General features: G+C 36.8%; 3 protein-coding genes across 5 annotated transcripts; all 3 read right to left on the reverse strand.

The window, feature by feature from the left end:
* Positions 1-5,452: 5,452 nt before the first annotated feature.
* On the reverse strand, positions 5,453-10,739 carry LOC113282043 (putative clathrin assembly protein At2g01600). Its single transcript, XM_026530971.1, has 15 exons — positions 10,452-10,739; positions 10,276-10,345; positions 10,081-10,178; positions 9,564-9,702; positions 9,300-9,427; positions 8,630-8,722; positions 8,439-8,489; positions 7,682-7,747; positions 7,522-7,587; positions 7,267-7,347; positions 7,094-7,171; positions 6,693-6,869; positions 6,498-6,573; positions 6,300-6,412; positions 5,453-6,092 (listed from the first exon to the last, which is right to left on the reverse strand). Exons 1-15 carry the CDS (start codon positions 10,539-10,541, stop codon positions 5,703-5,705), a joined length of 1,716 nt encoding a protein of 571 aa, XP_026386756.1. The 5' UTR covers positions 10,542-10,739; the 3' UTR covers positions 5,453-5,702.
* Positions 10,740-12,234: 1,495 nt separating this feature from the next.
* LOC113282045 (probable NAD(P)H dehydrogenase subunit CRR3, chloroplastic) lies at positions 12,235-13,402 on the reverse strand. The gene is made up of 3 exons (XM_026530975.1): positions 13,125-13,402; positions 12,898-13,034; positions 12,235-12,800 (listed from the first exon to the last, which is right to left on the reverse strand). Exons 1-3 carry the CDS (start codon positions 13,343-13,345, stop codon positions 12,676-12,678), a joined length of 483 nt encoding a protein of 160 aa, XP_026386760.1. The 5' UTR covers positions 13,346-13,402; the 3' UTR covers positions 12,235-12,675.
* A 164-nt stretch (positions 13,403-13,566) lies between these two features.
* LOC113282044 (senescence-associated protein AAF, chlorolplastic-like) lies at positions 13,567-17,523 on the reverse strand. 3 transcript variants are annotated; one of them, XM_026530973.1, is made up of 14 exons: positions 17,300-17,414; positions 17,127-17,165; positions 16,146-16,560; positions 15,894-16,031; positions 15,739-15,812; positions 15,527-15,603; positions 15,339-15,410; positions 15,119-15,187; positions 14,989-15,035; positions 14,783-14,909; positions 14,535-14,603; positions 14,336-14,439; positions 14,087-14,162; positions 13,567-13,968 (listed from the first exon to the last, which is right to left on the reverse strand). In XM_026530973.1, exons 3-14 carry the CDS (start codon positions 16,490-16,492, stop codon positions 13,774-13,776), a joined length of 1,395 nt encoding a protein of 464 aa, XP_026386758.1. In that variant the 5' UTR covers positions 16,493-16,560; positions 17,127-17,165; positions 17,300-17,414; the 3' UTR covers positions 13,567-13,773. The 3 variants fall into 3 exon arrangements, with proteins under 3 accessions (XP_026386758.1, XP_026386759.1, XP_026386757.1); XM_026530974.1 differs by lacking the exon at positions 17,127-17,165 and having other exon boundaries at positions 15,894-16,025; positions 17,300-17,523; XM_026530972.1 differs by lacking the exon at positions 17,127-17,165 and having other exon boundaries at positions 17,300-17,523.
* Between the last annotated feature and the right edge of the window lie 1,074 nt (positions 17,524-18,597).

Consider the following 18,597-nt stretch of genomic DNA (forward strand, 5'->3'; position numbering starts at 1 on the left):
TTTGCAGAAATATGATTCCTAGCAGCGTTCCAAATAAGTAACCGGACTCTATAATGAGTCTTGATTTTCCAAACACATTCCGAAAGATTCTTATTTGGAGAGGACTTAAGTCCTCTAAAATCCCCAAATATGCTGATTTATAAGAGAACTTATTGTTCTTAAAAAAAAAAAAAAAAAAAAAAAAAAAAAAAAACCGTCATATATGGAGTACATAACTTTCTTAAGGGAACAAAATAATCTTCTGAATAAAAGCATCATCAAAGTTAGCCATATTACTTCGACGTTCTAGTGACATGGTCAATATCAACAACTCTAAGAGAAACATTAGGAGAGGAAAAATATTTGAGAGTAGCAACTCCGAAGACTGGAATCCATTTGTCACACCAAGATCTATAAATTGGACATCACCCATAGTCTAAAGGATGAAAGCTTTATAGAGCTCCCTAATAGTGATCATACACTTTCAAATTCCAAGAACAAGATTTCGGAGAAGCAGAATTAGGAAAATCACTCAACCGGCATTAGAAAAGTACTTATCTTGGCAAAATCAGAACCTCATGGGAGAGGTGAAACAGGAAATTAGTTTTTGTTAATTTTTTTTTGGTATTTTGTTTTCCTGGAACAACAAACAATGTGGCTGATATCCTAGCTAAGGAGCCTAGATCTTTTACATCCCATTTGGATTGGGTGAATGTCCCTCCTCCTTGTATTGTGCAATCTCTTTTGAAATAGATAAATCAAATGGTAGGGAAAACTCTGTAATCCCAACATTCGAAGGCTCTACTCACTCTAATGTAAAGGTTGCTAACTCCCTTCATTAGGACTTTTGAGTGATTATCTAATTTACAAAAAGAAATAAAACATTAGAAAAGTACTTATTTTATGATTCTGGGGTTTAGAAAAGTACTTAAAGACCTGAGAGCACTTCCTAATAAAAATTTAGGCCCTTCACCAGCTACCTAGCTATCAATTATAAATTGTTTAGCTTACCTTTCCTAAATCTTAGGCCACCTAAAGACTTAGGTGAGCACAAGGTATCCCATCCAAACAGATGAAGCTTTCTATCCCTGGAGTCAAAGATTTAATCCTCTAACAGGCTAAACAACCTGGCGTCATTAGGGGCGACCCTGAAAGAATTAGGGGAGACTAATAAGACAAAATAGGGTCACCCAAACCTACATTGAAGCCATCTCTTATCTCTGATTTTTTGAAATGGCAAATATACCCTCTACAATCAGTAGATAAAACTACAATCGGTAGTTTAATTTGGTCTGCCTCATTCTTTTTCTACGAATACCATAATCGGTAGTTAATTCCATAATCAGGTGTGTTGGTGTATACAATCGGTAGATATTCTCATAATCGGTAGTTTCTCATAATCGGTAGTTTCGGTGTATACAATCCGTAGTTAACTTTATAATCGGCCGTTAAGGTGTATATAGTTGGTTTTAGGAAACTTTTTTGAGTTATTTTGTTTTAGTTTTGATGGGATAGAGAGAGAGAATAAGAAGAGAAAGAAGAAGAAGTGGGAGTATACCATTTTTCTTAAATCAACAAGAAACATGGATGGGTATGAAGAAGAAGGTGAAGAACATAACGTTGAAGCTTCACTACCGTTTAGAGAAGACGATTTGGGGTATATGTTGAATGATCCAATATTTTGTGGAGAGGAAACCCTAGACGACGCTTTCATGGAAGAAAACGGAGAAACACCCGATATCGAAGCTAACGATGCATCTAACACACAGGTATTGTGTTAAGAAACTCATAACCCACTTTGTATGAGTTTTTAAACGAGAAAATTCGATTTTTGCATGCATTGAATGCCATGAACTACCCAAAATAGGTAGATAATGTGGTTATATATCTACCGATTATCAATTACTGTGTAATAATATATCAATAATCGGTAGAATAGGGAACTTAGACTGCTACCGATTTTGAAAAACCCCAAAATTGAAAATTTCAATTTTTAATAATCGGTAGTTTGGCAAATTTACATAACTGCCGATTGACAAAGTCTCCCCAAATACAGAAAATTTCAATTATTGGTTTGTTTCATCTTCCACAATCGGTAGATTATAAAAATATTTAAGCTTCCGATTATGGTTGTCGCCCCAAATTCAAATTCCTCCAAAACTGATTTTTTTTGAACTCTTCGGATCTCATATTCGGTAGTTTATTTTTGTTTTTCTACCGATTCAGTAATAATTAGGGAATGACAAATACAAATGCTACCGATTATTCAAGTTTATTTATACAGAAACCGTAAACTTTTGAAAGTATGTAATCGGGAGTTTACAAACTTTTTTTCTCCTCTGATTGTTCATTAATCGGTAGTAATGTGATATCCCGTACTTCCGATTATAGTGGCCTAACTTGTTGTTATTGTTTGTAGATTATTGTAGTGGTGGATGATGAATTTTATTTGAGGCCTGATACTTCTCACCACTATGCAAACGATTTGGTATACTCATGACTACTCTTTTCTTTTCTTCAAATAATATATGTTAAATGCTTATACTTATGAGGTTTGTTTTTTTATATGCACATTTAGTCATTTAAAAGTACGGAGGAGGCAAGGGAATGGCTTATCAACAAGGCAAAGGAGAAGATGTGCGTGGTAGTTCACAATCGTTGTGTGAAGGATATTCGGTTTGAAATGATATGTGAGCGAGGTGGGGTGAAAAAGAGTCACGAGGGAAAGAATCATAAGTATATAAGGAAGACGGAGATGAGGAAATACCGAACTCATACAAAGAAGATTGGATGCCCATTTAAGATTGTCTTCTATAAGCCCGATGGTAGGGAAGGTAAATAGTGGAAAATGTCTAAAGTTGTTAATGGTTGTCAGAACCACGATGATCCAGATACTCTTATTGGACATGTAATGGTTGCGAAGTTAAAACTACATGAAATGGATATAGTGAGGTCTATGAGGAAATAGCCGTTGGAATATAATCGAGAGTTAGGTAAAGAAATCAAACTTCCGATTGTCATAGATAATTTGAAAATCATAACGATATCACCTGCAAATCATAATAATTTTACAATCGTAACTATTGATTGAACTTCCACAATTCTATCACAAGGTCTTGTGATTAGCGTCGTGGACGTGTTGGACGAGCCCTAAACGGATTAAATCTTTTAATCGCCTTAAGGATTCTGAAATGAGCTTCATAACGGAAGCTTGATCTTTTCCATCTCCGCCATTCCCCGAGAGATCGTGCTATAACCTCATCATTGGTTTCACCCCTCAATCGATATTGATTCACAAGATAAGTTAAATGGACGAATTCTTCGACGCGTCCATTTATTGAACCAACTCTGCAGAAAAGATCAGCGGAATGACGGTTATTTGGGTTACCGGTGTCGGCGCAGAATTTTTCGTGAATTATCCCCAAATAACTCATACTCATTACGCCTCCTTGCCTACGTTCTTCTCCTCGTCTCGGATAGAATTGAACATAGCGCCTACATAAAGATAAATCTTCTTCTATCGTGAACTCCGTAGGATTAATGAATGGTTGGGCCATTATGTTGTAGACGGCGTTGGAGAGAGTTTAAATGTATTTGTGTTGCATAGAGGGTAAGAGGATACCATCCTTATATAGTTTAGAGTACCAACGGCTCTATTTTGTAGATGACCGACTACATAATCGGTAGGTTAATAAGTTAACCTAACTTCTGATTATAAAGTTGCCCCAAATTTTGTTTTTGCCGAAATCTCAATTTTTTTTTTCGAATTTGGGAACTAGAATAATCGGTAGTATACGAACTTCACCAAATGTCCGATTAATAAGTTGGCAAAAATTTCGAGATTGGTTCAGAGTAATCGGCAGTTTATGAAGTTATTTATGAACTTCACCTATCTACCGATTGCTAACAGCCACAAGTTCCATTTCGAGTTTTATACATTAACAATCCGTAGATAATACCAGTATTTTAAACTACCGATTGTGTAAGGACACTTAGGTAATCTCCAACAATTAAGACATCCCATAACCGTGTCTATGGATTGGGATTAAAAAAGTCGCTCCTAATTCTTTCAGGGTCTCCCTTGATGACGCTAGGCTAAACAAATGACCTGATAAATTGTTTTATGCTAACAAAAAATGTAATTCTCATTGTTATTGTCAGGTATTCACCCATTGTAGCTGCCCATCCATATGGAATGTTTTCTACATTTCTAGTCTTCCATATTAAACAGAAACTTTGGATCCAAAATATTCCGAGTTCTTTTTTGTACAGAAAAAAATAATGAATCAGTAAATGAGATGATGGCCCTAGCTGTCAACAAATGTACGCTTATGAATTTGAAAAAGAAGGCCCAGGTACTGTGAACAAAGGAAAAGTAATTAAAGAGAAGGAACTATATATATGTAAATGAAACTTTGAATGAATGATCTTTTTGAGGTTTCCTCTTTTCTTTCTCTGTCTAGATTTTTTTCGTGCTAATTTTAGCACCTTCTCTTTTACTTTTGAAAAGCTATTCAAAGAACTCTGGGACTCTGACCAAACTGTTTTTTTTTTTTTTTGATAGGTCACTCTGACCAAACTGTTTGAGAGCAAGTATTTTAGACTGAGTTCCATGGACTCAAAACTCCTAATTTCTGTTATAAATAGACAACCTCCAAAATCTCGTCCAAGATAGGCTGAAGCTGCCAGTTTAATAGGGGAACATGAGATACTGATTATCCGCTGCAACATAGCTGTAAAAACCTGTAATTAGAAACGTTAATCTGATGAACTGTTGCTAGAAATGTTAAAAGTGTAATAAAAACATGTTCCAATCAATCAATTATATCCAGTTTAAGTTGAAACGTCACTGATTCTTTTTTAAGGCACTGTGACGCATCGTGATTATTTCTGATAAAGCATGCAATTGTGGTCCCTATGGACCATTGTTCGGAATTAACTGGTACACTGTAGCTTTTATTTATTTTGTTTTAGAAGTTAATTAAGAATGATTATCATAATCAACATACCAGACACTGCAGGGACAAATATTTCAGAACCACTTCCTATTGCCCATCCATGTACTCCAAAATTTGGTTTTAGGGTGATGGCTGCGCCGCTGCAGCAGTAGTGGATCAGTGACAATTGACATCTTTCTGACCAAAGAAAATTAAAAAAAAAAAATCTCATTGTTGTTTCAGTGACAACTCATTATTGCAAAATCGTGTTCGATAAATTTAAATTTTCGCTCTTGTTCTTGGTTGATATTTTCAAGGATGAGAAGTATATGAAGTTTAGAGATCGAGTCAGAGAATAGTTTGAGGAATTTATGAAAGGGAAATGGTTGAAAAGAGTTTTCAATGACATTCAATTCAAACCAATGATCTAGAAGCTTATGACTTTCTCCTCTGTCATCTTATTGTTGAAAAAAGTTTCCCCAAATTTACAGAGATTAGAAGCGGACCATGTTTCCAACTGGCATTTACAACAAAGGTAATAGTTATTATCAGCATATAAACTACTATATAAAACTTGAAAAATCTTACAGCTTTCTATGCAATCCAAATATTACAACTCCTGTTCTTTCTTTCTTTTTTGCAACTCAAAAACATCGGCAAAACAAAGCCTAATACATGAATAGAATACACATTGAGTAAAAAAAGAAAGAAAAGATAACCCCGCCGAACCTCGCTTGTGTGTAAGTCTGGCGTGGCTAGTGTGTAAGTTTGATGCGATTGATGCGGTTACAGGAGACCGGTGGCTCCGAAAGGATTGTTGTGAGAATGAGAAGGGTTCTGGTTCGCAGGGAAAGGCCCAAATCCCATGTCACCAAATGGATTTGATGCATTCATATTTAAGTTTGGATTTGAAGGCCCCATGATTAGATCCTGGTGTCCTTGATAAGCTGTTGTTGGCTGTTGTGGTGGATACTGACCAAAGGGATTCATCTGCTGCTGGTTCATTCCTGCCATTTGAACTGCTGGAGAAGGTGCAATATTGTTTGATACTGCAAAAGGATCTTGCATAGTCTCAAACGGATTCGGGGCAGGCGCTCCATAAACAGGCTGCTGTGATGCTCTGTAGGCTCCTTCGTCGAATAAACTATTCAGAGTCAGTGTGTCCAGTCCACCACCCTGTGAATAATTTCAGAAGTTTCCATTTCAAGTTCAAGATTTAAATCCAACATGTGCAACACATCTCGGAAGACAAATAGTTGAAACTCTTCATCAAAATGGCATATCTATGTGGACAGTGTTTCTTCAAGTTCATCACAAATCATGCACGGAAAATACGCTAGGGAACTAATAAAAAGCAAACAAAGATATGTAGAGTGGACCAACCAATTGTCTATTGTTGGCAGAAGAAATGTCAGTTCCAGGAGTGGTAACCAGAGCAAGCTCCCATCCAGAAGGATCAAATGCGTTTGGTGGAGCAGGAGCAGGAGCAGAGCTATCTGCATGTTGTAAAATATAAAGCATAAATGGGCCTGTACGACTATAGTTAGGTAGAAGAAACAGAACTTATCGAGCAAGATTTACCAGATGAAACTATGGCAAGAGCCAATGCATTGCTTTCCTCAATTGCAGATGCATTCGGATGTGTAGAATTTAACCCCTACTCACAATAAAGCAACAAAACAATACACATCGGTACGACTTACAACGCAAAGTAAAATATTTTAAAAACAAAAAAGACAAAAAAAAGAGCTAATATAATCAACCGAGGGGTTGTACCAGCAGATCACCGTCATCCAGGTGATTGTTAGCCTGAGGAGGAGGAGCGTCCATGTCAGATGCAGATTCCACATCAGGCGGCAGTTGATTTGGTTCCTCAAAAGATGGTTCTATATCATCTGAAGTAGAGGGACCTTCTTCCGGTTTGTATGTCAAGAGGAGCCTCTCAGGCATTTCCTGTTTCAGGATGACCAATTGTCACTCAATATAAATCTTCTCACGCAAATCCAAGTTTTGTTACAAGTGAAAAGATTTCTCTCTTCACCTTGTTTGGTAATCAAATGAAATATTTGTTACAAAAATATCATGACTGCCAAATCAAGATCAAGAATTTTCTCTAAAACCAAATTCTCATGCTGATAGAATGTGAATGTGAATGCGAAGAGGGTGTTAAAACTAACCAATGGCTCCCTAACAGTAACCATCCTCGGTGCCTCTCTTATGTACTCTTCCATTGTTGCAAGAAAAGACTGGGGTGGCTGGATGGGGAAAGAAGAACAGGTTAGTTTCAACAAAAGAGTCTCCCAAAAGGAAAGTAAACGAAATGACCTTTGGTCCCTTTTAGAAGGATTACCTCTTTCAAGGCTGGAAACTGGAAATTCCTGGCAAGTTCTAATCCTTTGCAAATCTCATAAAAATCAGAAAGTCCCCCAGCCTAAAAAGCAAAACACAAATTTCTTTAGTACACCAGAATAGACATAAAAGCTTTCGTTTAAGGTTCATTATGCTTAGGCCCTCAAGAGACACTACCCCTCAGTGCAAAGAGGAGATGTATACAATCCAAATAATTAACTTCAGGATTTATTTTCAACCAAGCCTGCAGCAATACCTGTTGTCCAGCTCGTCTGTAGATATCGAGGGCTTTCACGGCTTCATGCCTTGGCATCTCAAAAAACTGTACAAGATACAAACAGGTAAGGTAAAGAATATGCAAGATGTTGCTTGGAACTATAAAGATTAGTAAACTATGATACAAGAAGATAACATACCTTATCAACAAGATTTATAATGCCATCATTGATGGCACAATAAATTTTAAAGCTCTCCTTTAGTACCTGAAAGAGTAACAAAAAGGTTGAGCAGGGAATGGGATCATGCAGTTATTAAAAAGACGACTAAGAACCATGATCAGGCATTTCCAAGCATTATTTAATGTTGCTGACAGATGGGTGGAACAGGAAATCATTTACCTCTATCCTCCAAATATAACAAGTTTCTAACTCACTCCATGTCGTTTAACTAGGTAATCATTTTATTGAATGGAAAGGGATGAAACCTTCGGGTATTATTTTCATATCTACTACTCCCTCCGTTCTTTTTTAATAGGTCAGTTTCTATGAATAAAAGTTTCAAGAAAATAGGTCAGTTTCCTAATTGGGAAAGTCAAATGTTATTTTAATTTTTTGGGACCACTTTTCTCTTAACTTCTTTTGATGACAAGTGTCATGTGGACCACTTCACTTTACTTCTTTTGCTAACAAGTGTCATGAGGACCATTTCACTTCACTTCTTTTATTGACAAGTGTCATGAGGACCACTTTCAATGATTAGTTCTCTTAATTTCCTTAAATTTCGCTAAAAACAAAACTGGCCTATTAAAAAAGAACGGAGGGAGTAATTAATGTAACCAACCCCTTATCATCTTGTCACTTCTACTACTTGTTAGTTTAGCTGTCACTCAGAGATTTGCACTTTTTAGCGAGATCATTATGACAACATAAAATATATAGTATGACATGGACTTACCAGAGCAAGAGCATATTGTATCACATAATTGACAACCGCCGCCCCTTCTGGCTGTAGAGTCAAAGTCAAATGTCAGTCTTCCAAAGTAAAACAAAGAAATGATAACAAAATTCAAACTGCATTTTACAAAGAAAGAAGGTGTAATATGCGACTAAAAGGTACAATCTTTTTATCAGAAATGCATGCATTACCCGACATCCAATAAGACGATACAGCAGCTGCTGCAAGGCAGGCAACTGCTCCAACAATTCTTCACTGTCCAAATCCCTAGTCCTGCTGTACCCCTGATAATAAAAGCAAGAAAGGGTAAAAATGTAATTCAACCGCGAGTGGTGAAAAAACCCTGAAGTATAAGTATGATGCGACAGAGACTGAGTAAGCTGTCATCCAGAAACCATCTTGGTTTCTAGCATACGAACTAGAGATGCCGCCATAACCAAAATTCAACATGCTCTAAAAATAAAACCGCAGGCCTCTCTACTATTCTCTACTGACTGAATTTCAAAAGGATGTGGATTCTTACTGCGTCTTGGGACACAATACAATCATATCTCTAAGTCAGATGGTACCCTAACTACCCTACACGTCCAACAGAAATTCCTGTCTTTCCAAAAGGAAAAAAACAATAGTTAAATACTATATGAGCTTCATGTCGTGGAGAAATTTTACAGTTGATGCCATCTAAAACTAAACTACTTCACATTGTTGTTAACCTTTATCTTTCAGTAGTTAATAATCATTCTTTCGGAACCTGATTGCTTCCTAGTCTTTTGCTTCTACTATTTTATCATACACCACATTGTCTAGCAAGACAGACTATATATATTTGGATGGAGCAAGAATCTTACTTCAAGCACATACCTTATCCTGACCTTGGACAGGCCTTGGTAAACGTTCAGCTTCAATATCATACTTCAAAACCCTAAAGCATTCTAGTCTTTCCTCCAGGAAAAGTGCATATGTACGAACCCATGCAGAGCAATCCCAAGCTGAAAAAGAAACAAATATATTCAACTGCATGTTCTGCTACTCCTTAAATGAAGAAATAAATAGTTACGTAAACTATAAAATGGATACGTAAATAACGGAGAATCCTGTGAGGCAAGTGGACAATGACAAACTAACCAATAGGACTTGAGTCATCCTTGAAGTTGGATAGTTGTAAAATACGCCCTCTCTGAGAGTAGTTCAAGAGCTCTTCCCTGAAAGTAGGATCTCCCTCTCGTAACATTCTATGGATAACTATAAGTGTTTTCAATGCCACCTGCGGACACAACACAATAGTTACAAAATGAACATGAATAGATTAAATGCCCAAACACAGGAAGGTGACAGTTAGACATTATTAGTGGCGGTGTTTTCTGATATGCATTTAACGGTCATTCACCCAAATAAACAGCACTATACAATGTCACACTCAACTTCCACTGAAGTTGTAATTTCTAATTCCTTCTATAACTAGTTTCAAGATCTCCTGAGTTTCCTTAAATGTCGACCCGCTCACATAAAAAAATCTCAGTAAATTCCAGTATCTTAAACTAAATTTAAGTGCTCCTCCTCAACAGAATTCATTCACAATTCAACAGCAGTCTAAGATCCAAAACCAACATTCCAAAAGAGAGAGAAAAAGTGTATAGCATACCGTCCAGTTATGAGTCTTTGCCAATCTCCTAGATAAAGCATGTATACAATAAGCAACATCCGCTCGTGGACGAACCACAGAAGTATTAGCCAAGATTTCTGTTATCAAAATTGAAAAAAATCCAAATTCAATTAAAGAAGAATCTAAGAAATTTCTCACCAAAATAACTTCAATTGAGGAAAAAAAAAAACTTACTTCTAAGATGTCTTTCCTTTGGTGGACATTCAACATGATTCGTTGCTTTAACAATTGCGACATCAACATCCTTCAATTTCACCCAAAAAAAAAACAGAAAAAAAATCAGAAAATTAAGATTTATAAAAGGGAATGAGAAAAAGAAGGAAACTAAAAATAGCAAAATGAAATCTGACCTTGAATTCGCTATTAACTTTGGCTAAACCGACAGTAGTAGAGTCTTTGAGAGCACCATATGCTTTTCTCAATGACTGTAAAGTCGCCATCTATCTATCAATCTATCCAAATCCCGACAGTTTCTCTCTTCCCTTCAACTCTGCGATTCGATCGCTCTCTTTCTCGGTAAAAGAGGGAAGACGAAGAAGAAGATGAAAGAAAGAAAGAACCTTTCTTTTGGGGTTGGTTTGGTTCTTATCTTACGTGGATGGTTTATTTTTGACAGAGAAGAGAACCAAACGAAATGAATGTGAAAAATCGGAGAAATGATGGTCTTTCATTCATGTGACTGAGTCGACCATATCAAATTATGTGTGTATCATAATCCATGTGCATACATTTGCGATATGGCTGTCACTTTATTTTTTTTATTTTTTTTGCCAAGGCCTATTGGCCCTATTCTATTCTAGTTTCTTATGATTATTTTTTTGGTTTATTTTCTAAGAAATACCACTACTTTATGTGTACACATAGGACCCTACTAACGGGCTGGAGTACGACAGGTGGCCTGAAGAAAGAAAGCATTTCATGCGACACGTGACATGAATGTGGGTTGTCGAAAGTGCAAGTGATTCATGTTTTGAGTGTGATTTTCTGCAGTACTCTAAATCTCCTGAAATCTGCTAAAACCGACCGGTATAGAGAATTCATTACAAAAGAAGACACGGGAAAGTGAAATTGATGCTAACAAACGTAAGCTCGCAATGGCAAGAAGTTGCAATCGGCAATTAAACAGTAAGCTTTAAAGCCCACAAAACTGTATTTGGGGGAAGAGATTCGATCAACTAATGGGTACTGATAAGGCAGTGGTCCTAGTGATTCCCATTACCTTGTTTTATTTTATTAAAGACATCATTGCCGAGTATGGTTATTTCCGTCGAACAAGAATTTATCTCGTTTGGCTTGGTTGGAGTCTTCTGGACTTTAGATGTCTCCAAGGACATTTCCAATACTGACGATTTTTTCTATAAAAAGTAGCGTAAAGAAAAGAAGACACAAATGTTAGGATAAAATGTACAAGTTAATGGGAGGATATTTTACTATTCACACCGGTATGGTTTTTGTTGTCTGACAGTTAATATATGGCAGCTCTATTTGGTGATGCTTCCCTTTTTCCCCCTTTCTATTAAGAGGATATTACTTGGTATCTAGGACCACTGCCTTGTCAGTACTCATTAGCATTGCAACAATCCTGCATCTAAAAATGCTCGGCTGATTGCCCAGGGAACTCGGTTATTGCACTTTTGCGAGTTGAGTCGTTGACATGTATTCAAATCTTTGACTTTCCACTCTCATTTGACGGCACATTCATCCCGTTGACTCTCTTAGGATTTTCCAAAGAAATTTGTTAGGCTAACTACCCTCACCATCTTATTACCTTTGTTGGCATGGACTGGAGGTATAAACAAGCAAAGAAGTATGCAGAATTTTGAAAGGTACAAAACTTCCAACTGAATAGAGCTAAGAGAAAACATGTTTATATTTTATATCACCGACTATGACAATGCAGTTCTTAAATGAATCATATCTTGTTGACATCCATGATAGATTATCTTAATTTTATATACTTTTGATGACAATAACAATGACAACCAAAGTGTGGGTAGAAGAGAAGAGATTTGTTAACTAACCACAAATTTCTTGGTTAACCAATCTTGAGTATGAGTTGTCACCTAAAACTTCTTAGTATATTGTAAGTAAACTGTAACCTTTAAGAAAATAACAGTAGTTTAACATTTGCCATTTCAGAACCTCTCTTGGTTAAAAAAACAGGGGAACCTGTGAGAAAAAACAACATTAAGCAGAGATTAAGGTTGCTTTATACGTAAGCAAGCATTAATCATACTTGATTCGTGTACATAATTATTAATCATTCAAAAGGTAGAATAGACAACAAAGATTTGATGCTTCCTTAAAGAAACTTATGCCCATAATTAAAAACCATGAGTACAAGTGTACAACCACCATCATCTAGTACATACACTACATATATTCTTTGATTCTGCTCAAGTATTGCCTTTAAATTGGGTTCCACTGTCTATTATAATTGTAATACCCATTCCCTTTCGTCTATAGTGCAGCCGAGAGGTCGGGGAATCGACTGCCTCTACAGATGCCTGGATCTGCTCTGGGGAGTTGGGATAATGCAGCAGAGATGAGGTTATTTGCATGTCTTGAAATTTTTTACATTATCAAGTCATCAAGAAATGGGACATCAAATGGCAACTTCACAAAGCCGCAAGCAACCAAGAGGCACAAAACCCAGACAGGCAGCACCCATGTGCATAGTATCACAAAAATGTCTTTACCTGCAGCAGCATATCAAGATTGGTTATAAGAGACCAAAATGAAATCAGGATAATACATTAGAAAAGAGTGGGAAAGAAGAATGGAATGGAATAATACCAGCTGAACGAGTTGGCCCTTCTGTAGTGTCGAGGATCCATTCACCGGTTTCTCGAAGTTTCTGCTCAACAGGTCCTTCTTCTTCTCCAAATGGGTTTGTCAGAATTTTATCAAATAGAGTTTTTTCTCCAGAGTCTCTGTCAATGTGCATATTTGTTCACAATCAAATGCGTATTCCATCGTATAGAATATAGATAGATTAGAGAGGAGAAAGATTAAAGACATACTCTGAATCTCTGTTGCGGTACATGCCGGCACCGATAGCCTTTTCGACTTCTGCTTTAGACGGCTGTTGTTTTATCCTCTTCAGACCTTGTTGTCTTGTCTTGCTTTGCGTTGTAACAGAAGAACCAGGTGACCTTTTGGTGACATTGTTGTTGTTGCTGTTACGTAGAGTTGAGAAAATGGAGTTGGTGATTACAGAAGAAGAACATCTTAGGCTAGCCATTCTGTTCTGTTAACCCTCTACAAATTTCAACTTTGAACCACAAACACTATATCTCTAGACAGAGATGATAAGATAGAGACAGCAACTCCTGAGCTTTGAGGACCATCAATTTTTGATGCCAAAACCATGTACATATATGCCTGTGAGTTCTGGTTCTAGCTTCACTGGAGCTTTTCAGTTTATACAAACACTCTTTTTTAATGGACAATAAGCTCTCAAGATCAAGTGAACTTATGGAATTAGATTAGAACTTGTTTATTTAGAGAATTAATCGTCTGAGAGTCTAGAGACATGACAAAACAAGAAATGAGACAGCTTTTATCATAACATATTATCAGCTTGTTTCAGTTCTTGAAGAATTAACAGTCTATTGATCATCATTTGGTGAACTTCGTCTATATATTTACAATAAAAAAGCACTGAGTTTCTCAATCTTTCTTGACATCTGTGTCGTCTTCTTCCTCATCGTCTTTGAGATCAATTTCTTCTGTATCCTTCCATGGCTTGTCGTTCATCATGAATCTCAAACTATCTCCCTCTTCAATTTCCCATTGTTTCTTTAGTTCATCTATGGTTCTTGATGCAGCTGCAGCAATAGCTGGGTTTTCGTCTTCTGCCAATCTCTATTTTTCAGATTAACAGCACCAGTTAATAACTTTTCCCCCCAAAGACTTCTATTATGTCTAAGTAAAATATTAGCATTATATAAGCATATCTTGAATTATAAGCCGTTGAGTTTACCTGTAATGCACCCATACCGGCATTCCCAAGAGTCCACATTGATGGAGCTGCTGACAGTGCATTGGCAAGTGCTTGTCTACACAAGCAAAACGTTAAAAAAAGTGTCAAACACTGAATGTTGAATTCACGCTTGATCTCAATAAGTTTGAGTTGAACTGAACGTTACCAATTCAGCACATAGACCACTATTGAAGCAATTTCAGATATAACTAGGTTGTAGACACATTGTGAGTAGGCATTGCAAATTACCTTGTGCTATCATCAGGAGAGCTTGAGCACTCCGCCAATAAAGAGACACTACTTTTACCATCCATTGCATCCAGATCTATAAGAGCTGAAACTAATAATTCAAGCTGCACCAGTATAATGAGAGATCTCCGTCAGTCATTTCGGATGGACAAACTGATGACATGAACAAAATTAGAATGAATACGAGGAACAAACCTACCTCCTCAGGGTCAGTGTAGTCAATTCCATCAGCTTCAGATAGAGCAGACGCCATACTCAAATAAACTTCCTGTTAGTAATGAAGCATTGAGTAAAGGTACAAAAATGTCATAGATAGTAGTCATTGTAAAAGCATTGGGTGTTGATACATACGAGTCTACGACTCAAGTTCAAAAGTCATAACTCTGGTTCCTACCGACAGATCAAAAAAAATGACAAAAATGAATCCATATGATCAATAAGACAAACCTTAATGGAGTTTATGCTGCTGGACGAAATTTCCCCAGGAAAAAAATCAGCAGTCTTCCCATTCTTTTCAAGCATTACACTTCTGATGTCATTAGCTGATGAAGAATCTGAATTCCTACGTATAGGTCTACACACAAAGCATCAGCTTACATAATGTCAAGATAAATAAATAAACGCAATCATCAGAGCAGGAACTTTATACTTACAGTTTGTACATCTTAGTAACCATCATGTCATGGATGTTCTTCACAAACTGTAACAAGAAAAGGTACAGAGAAGTTAGGTCTAATTCATGAAAGGCTTAAACAAAAACACGGAATCTTGAAGTTTCGTTACCTCCAAAGCCGTATAGGCATCTTCCATGGCACGTCTTTTAGCCAAGAAGTCAGCACGCCTCAAATCAGCCTAGAAAGGAATCAAAAGATAGCTTTGGTTATCCGAAGTATCACATGCATTTAGGGGGTGTGAAGCTTTACACCACACTTCAAAGTTCAGCATTCTGGAAAAGAGTAAGAAAAGACCATGCATAAAAATGTAAGAGGGGTCGCAAAAGCACCTCTAACGCCCCATCATTCCAATGCTTGTTAGCAACACTCAACAATTTGGATTCAGCTATCTCTTTTAGAATCTGGGTGGTGGATGGAGATGAAGTTATTAAGAGTCAACTCAATTGCATAACCATCATGCGGTAGTATCAATTTCTGTACTGGTAGAAAAGCTGTGCATTATGGTAGAAAAACATACTGTTGTTATATGATGTAAGCGCTCAGCCTTTGCCTTCACACTGTTGTCGATCTTCTCAGTATCCTCTCTTGCGCGAGCTACCCAGTGATTCATAAAATGAAGGTAACAGCCCAAATTAGAAAATGACTCGTATATTTAGATCAAAATGTAATGGATGTATAATATTCCAATTCCAACGACTCAATCAAGGAACCAAAAGCAAAAGAAATTACCATCAAGCTTAAGAACACCCAGTCCAAGAACTGCAACATCTTGGCATGCACGGTCATTCAACCTCATTAGGCCACTGAGTCATGATTGAACAATAATAAGTAGACCTTTAAAACAAACGTTATATAAGAGAGATGAAAAAGAAAGTACAATTTACCGTGAAAGCAAGACAAGGTCATTACGTGCTCTTTCATTTACAAACTTCGCATCATTGTCAACAAATTTACCAATGCCACCTAAGCCCTGAGTTGGGTAAATAGAAGTGTTTTCCTCATCTCCAATTTGAGCTCTGTAACTAAATATGGACGTTAATGAATATGAAAGAACACACCAGTAGGCATAATACTGTTATTAACATATACTTTGTGGCAGCAAATAAGATAATACAATTAAAATCTTACACCTTTACCTCACTGTATCAGTGCAATCATCAGCGTTCCTAACACATTCTTTAGCTTCTGCATTTCGTGTTCCTCTTGAATGGCATACAAAAGAATTTTCCCGATTTACAGCATAAGTACATGGCTTAACAGAAATGCGCCACAAAACCTCGGAAGACAACATGAGCTTGGCGGATAACAGATATCCACATCCAGGTCTCCGGAATTCAATTCTATGGAAGTTTGAATACAATCCATTATGTTGTGTGGACTTGGAAAAGGAACTAATGATCCCACACTGTTCACTGCCATTTGCTCTATTAGCAACCATTGGACCAGCTGAAATCTTGCTTGTAGTGAGTGCCATTAAGCTCATCAATGTAGTAAGACTGAATCAATCATCAATTTCCCTCTTAACCCGAACTATATTACCACAACTCAACCCTGAAACAAGCGAATTTACCGAATCACTATATTGTACTGATACAAGATTTGTGAAAATTACACAGCGTTAAAAAAGAAACAGATAAAAGTAGAGTCAATGCGATTTTAACTCAGACATATTGACAGCCAAACTAAGGGGTTTACATATGTTGAGACACAAGTTCAGAAGCATGTAACTATCTTAGGCTTAAGTAATGCTACACATGAGGGGGGGTTTTGAGAACATGGACAATGAGATCCTAGCTAATCCATACTTCAATGTGGGCAGCTCCACTCACTAACAAATGGTTTTGAGTTGGATGTTCGACAATACTAAAACAAAAATGCTAATCACCCTAACCCAAAAGATCAGAGAAGAGATTCATTGAAAAAGTAACTTACAACTTCAGCTGATAAGCCATTGGAAACTAAGTTAAGATTTCAGATATGGTGCCTAGTTCTAAGTACCCATCACAACTAAAACTGAATTAGAAATTCCTCCCATGGAAAACAAAGTGGGGATAGTAATTTATAAAGACTCCAAATTAAGTTCAGCCATTCATTGTATTTTGTAAAGAAAGAAACACCTTCACAATTTTGTTTGTTTGATATTTTCCTGTAATAACCTGGAAACAGTGAATTAGTATCAACTGAAACATGTAAATCCCAAACGAAAATGGTCATTTAGTTTAACAATTCTTGTAGAACATATGGGTTATTTTAACTGCAGATAAGAAGCTCCATGAATTCCATTACTGACCTGTATTGTTTTCTTCAACTGTGGATAACCAGGAGGAGACAGAGAGAGCTGCAACAACGGGATTGGAAGAAGAGGAGTTGAGGATGGAAAAAAAGAAAGTTTTGTGTAAGAAGTGAAAGGGGTGATAAATAAGAGTTAGAGAGGGACCATAGAAAAAAAACTTACAACAAGAAATTGAGTCCACAAATGAAGTATATGGACCCTCATTTGCCAACCCTCAAAGCAAACAAAGGAGTTAGGAGAATAATGTGAGTAGTTGTGAGTTTGTGTGGTTGGAAAAAACATGTTTGTTATTGACTGCTAGTGGAGAAAACAAAGTAGATAAAGATAATATGAGATGAGACTATGAGAGGTTCGTAATACAAAGTCTTTTTACATGCATACAGTTTGTACGACGAATCGAACTTTTATCCAGACCATTCAGAGGTTTCTACTGCCTTTGAAGTTGGATTTTGAGGACGTCGGTAGACGGTGGGAGATGGCTCAAATGTCAAATGCATCGAACATATCTCCACTTGTGTTCCTTCATGAGCTGAGTTGTCTCTTTGGAGCTTCCACAGTCCACTCTGGTAGGCTGGAGGCGGTCAAAAATGCTACAAATTATGTCGTGTATAGGTTTTAGTTTTCAACGATTCTAGACTTACCAGGTTTTGTCCCTTGAAACATCCCGCTTAGCCGACCCCTGGATATCTAGCATGTTTGTTTAGTTTTTACCCATTTTTTTTTCTTTTTTTTTTTTTTGAAAACACATGTACTATACATTTGTGTTAGACACATCATAAAATGCCTCGAGATTTCTTCCGAACGAAAATTCAATAGCCTTTGGCGGTTGTTTTTGTTGGGATATATGTTTTAAAATAATTATTTCATACATTTATATCAACAATTCGAGCTTGGCCTAATGGTTAAGCATTTTGGGTCCGGAGGGATAGGTCTCAGGACCGAATCCCTCCCCCTACTGATGGGTGTATATATATAACATAACATTAGTCCGAGAGCGGGGTCTTGGGAGGTCTCTTGAATTTGGAAAGTAGTTTTTGCTCCTTTTTAAAAAGTTTTTTTTCAAAACGTTTTCACAGGTTTTAATTACAGATTAAATAGTATTTATTCTGGCATAAATTACTTGACCGTTTTTGGACTGTTACACAGGATTTTATGGAGACAATTAAAACCAAAATTTATTCCCATTAATTTTGTCTTAATTGCGAAGGCTATAATAAGCCAGTTTTGAGAAACAGAAAAGTAAGAGTTTTCCATATACTGTTTTTGTGAATCAAGAGACCAAGTTTTTTTCTGAG

Source organism: Papaver somniferum, chromosome 5, assembly GCF_003573695.1.
Source record: "Papaver somniferum cultivar HN1 chromosome 5, ASM357369v1, whole genome shotgun sequence".
Taxonomy (NCBI): Eukaryota; Viridiplantae; Streptophyta; class Magnoliopsida; order Ranunculales; family Papaveraceae; genus Papaver; species Papaver somniferum.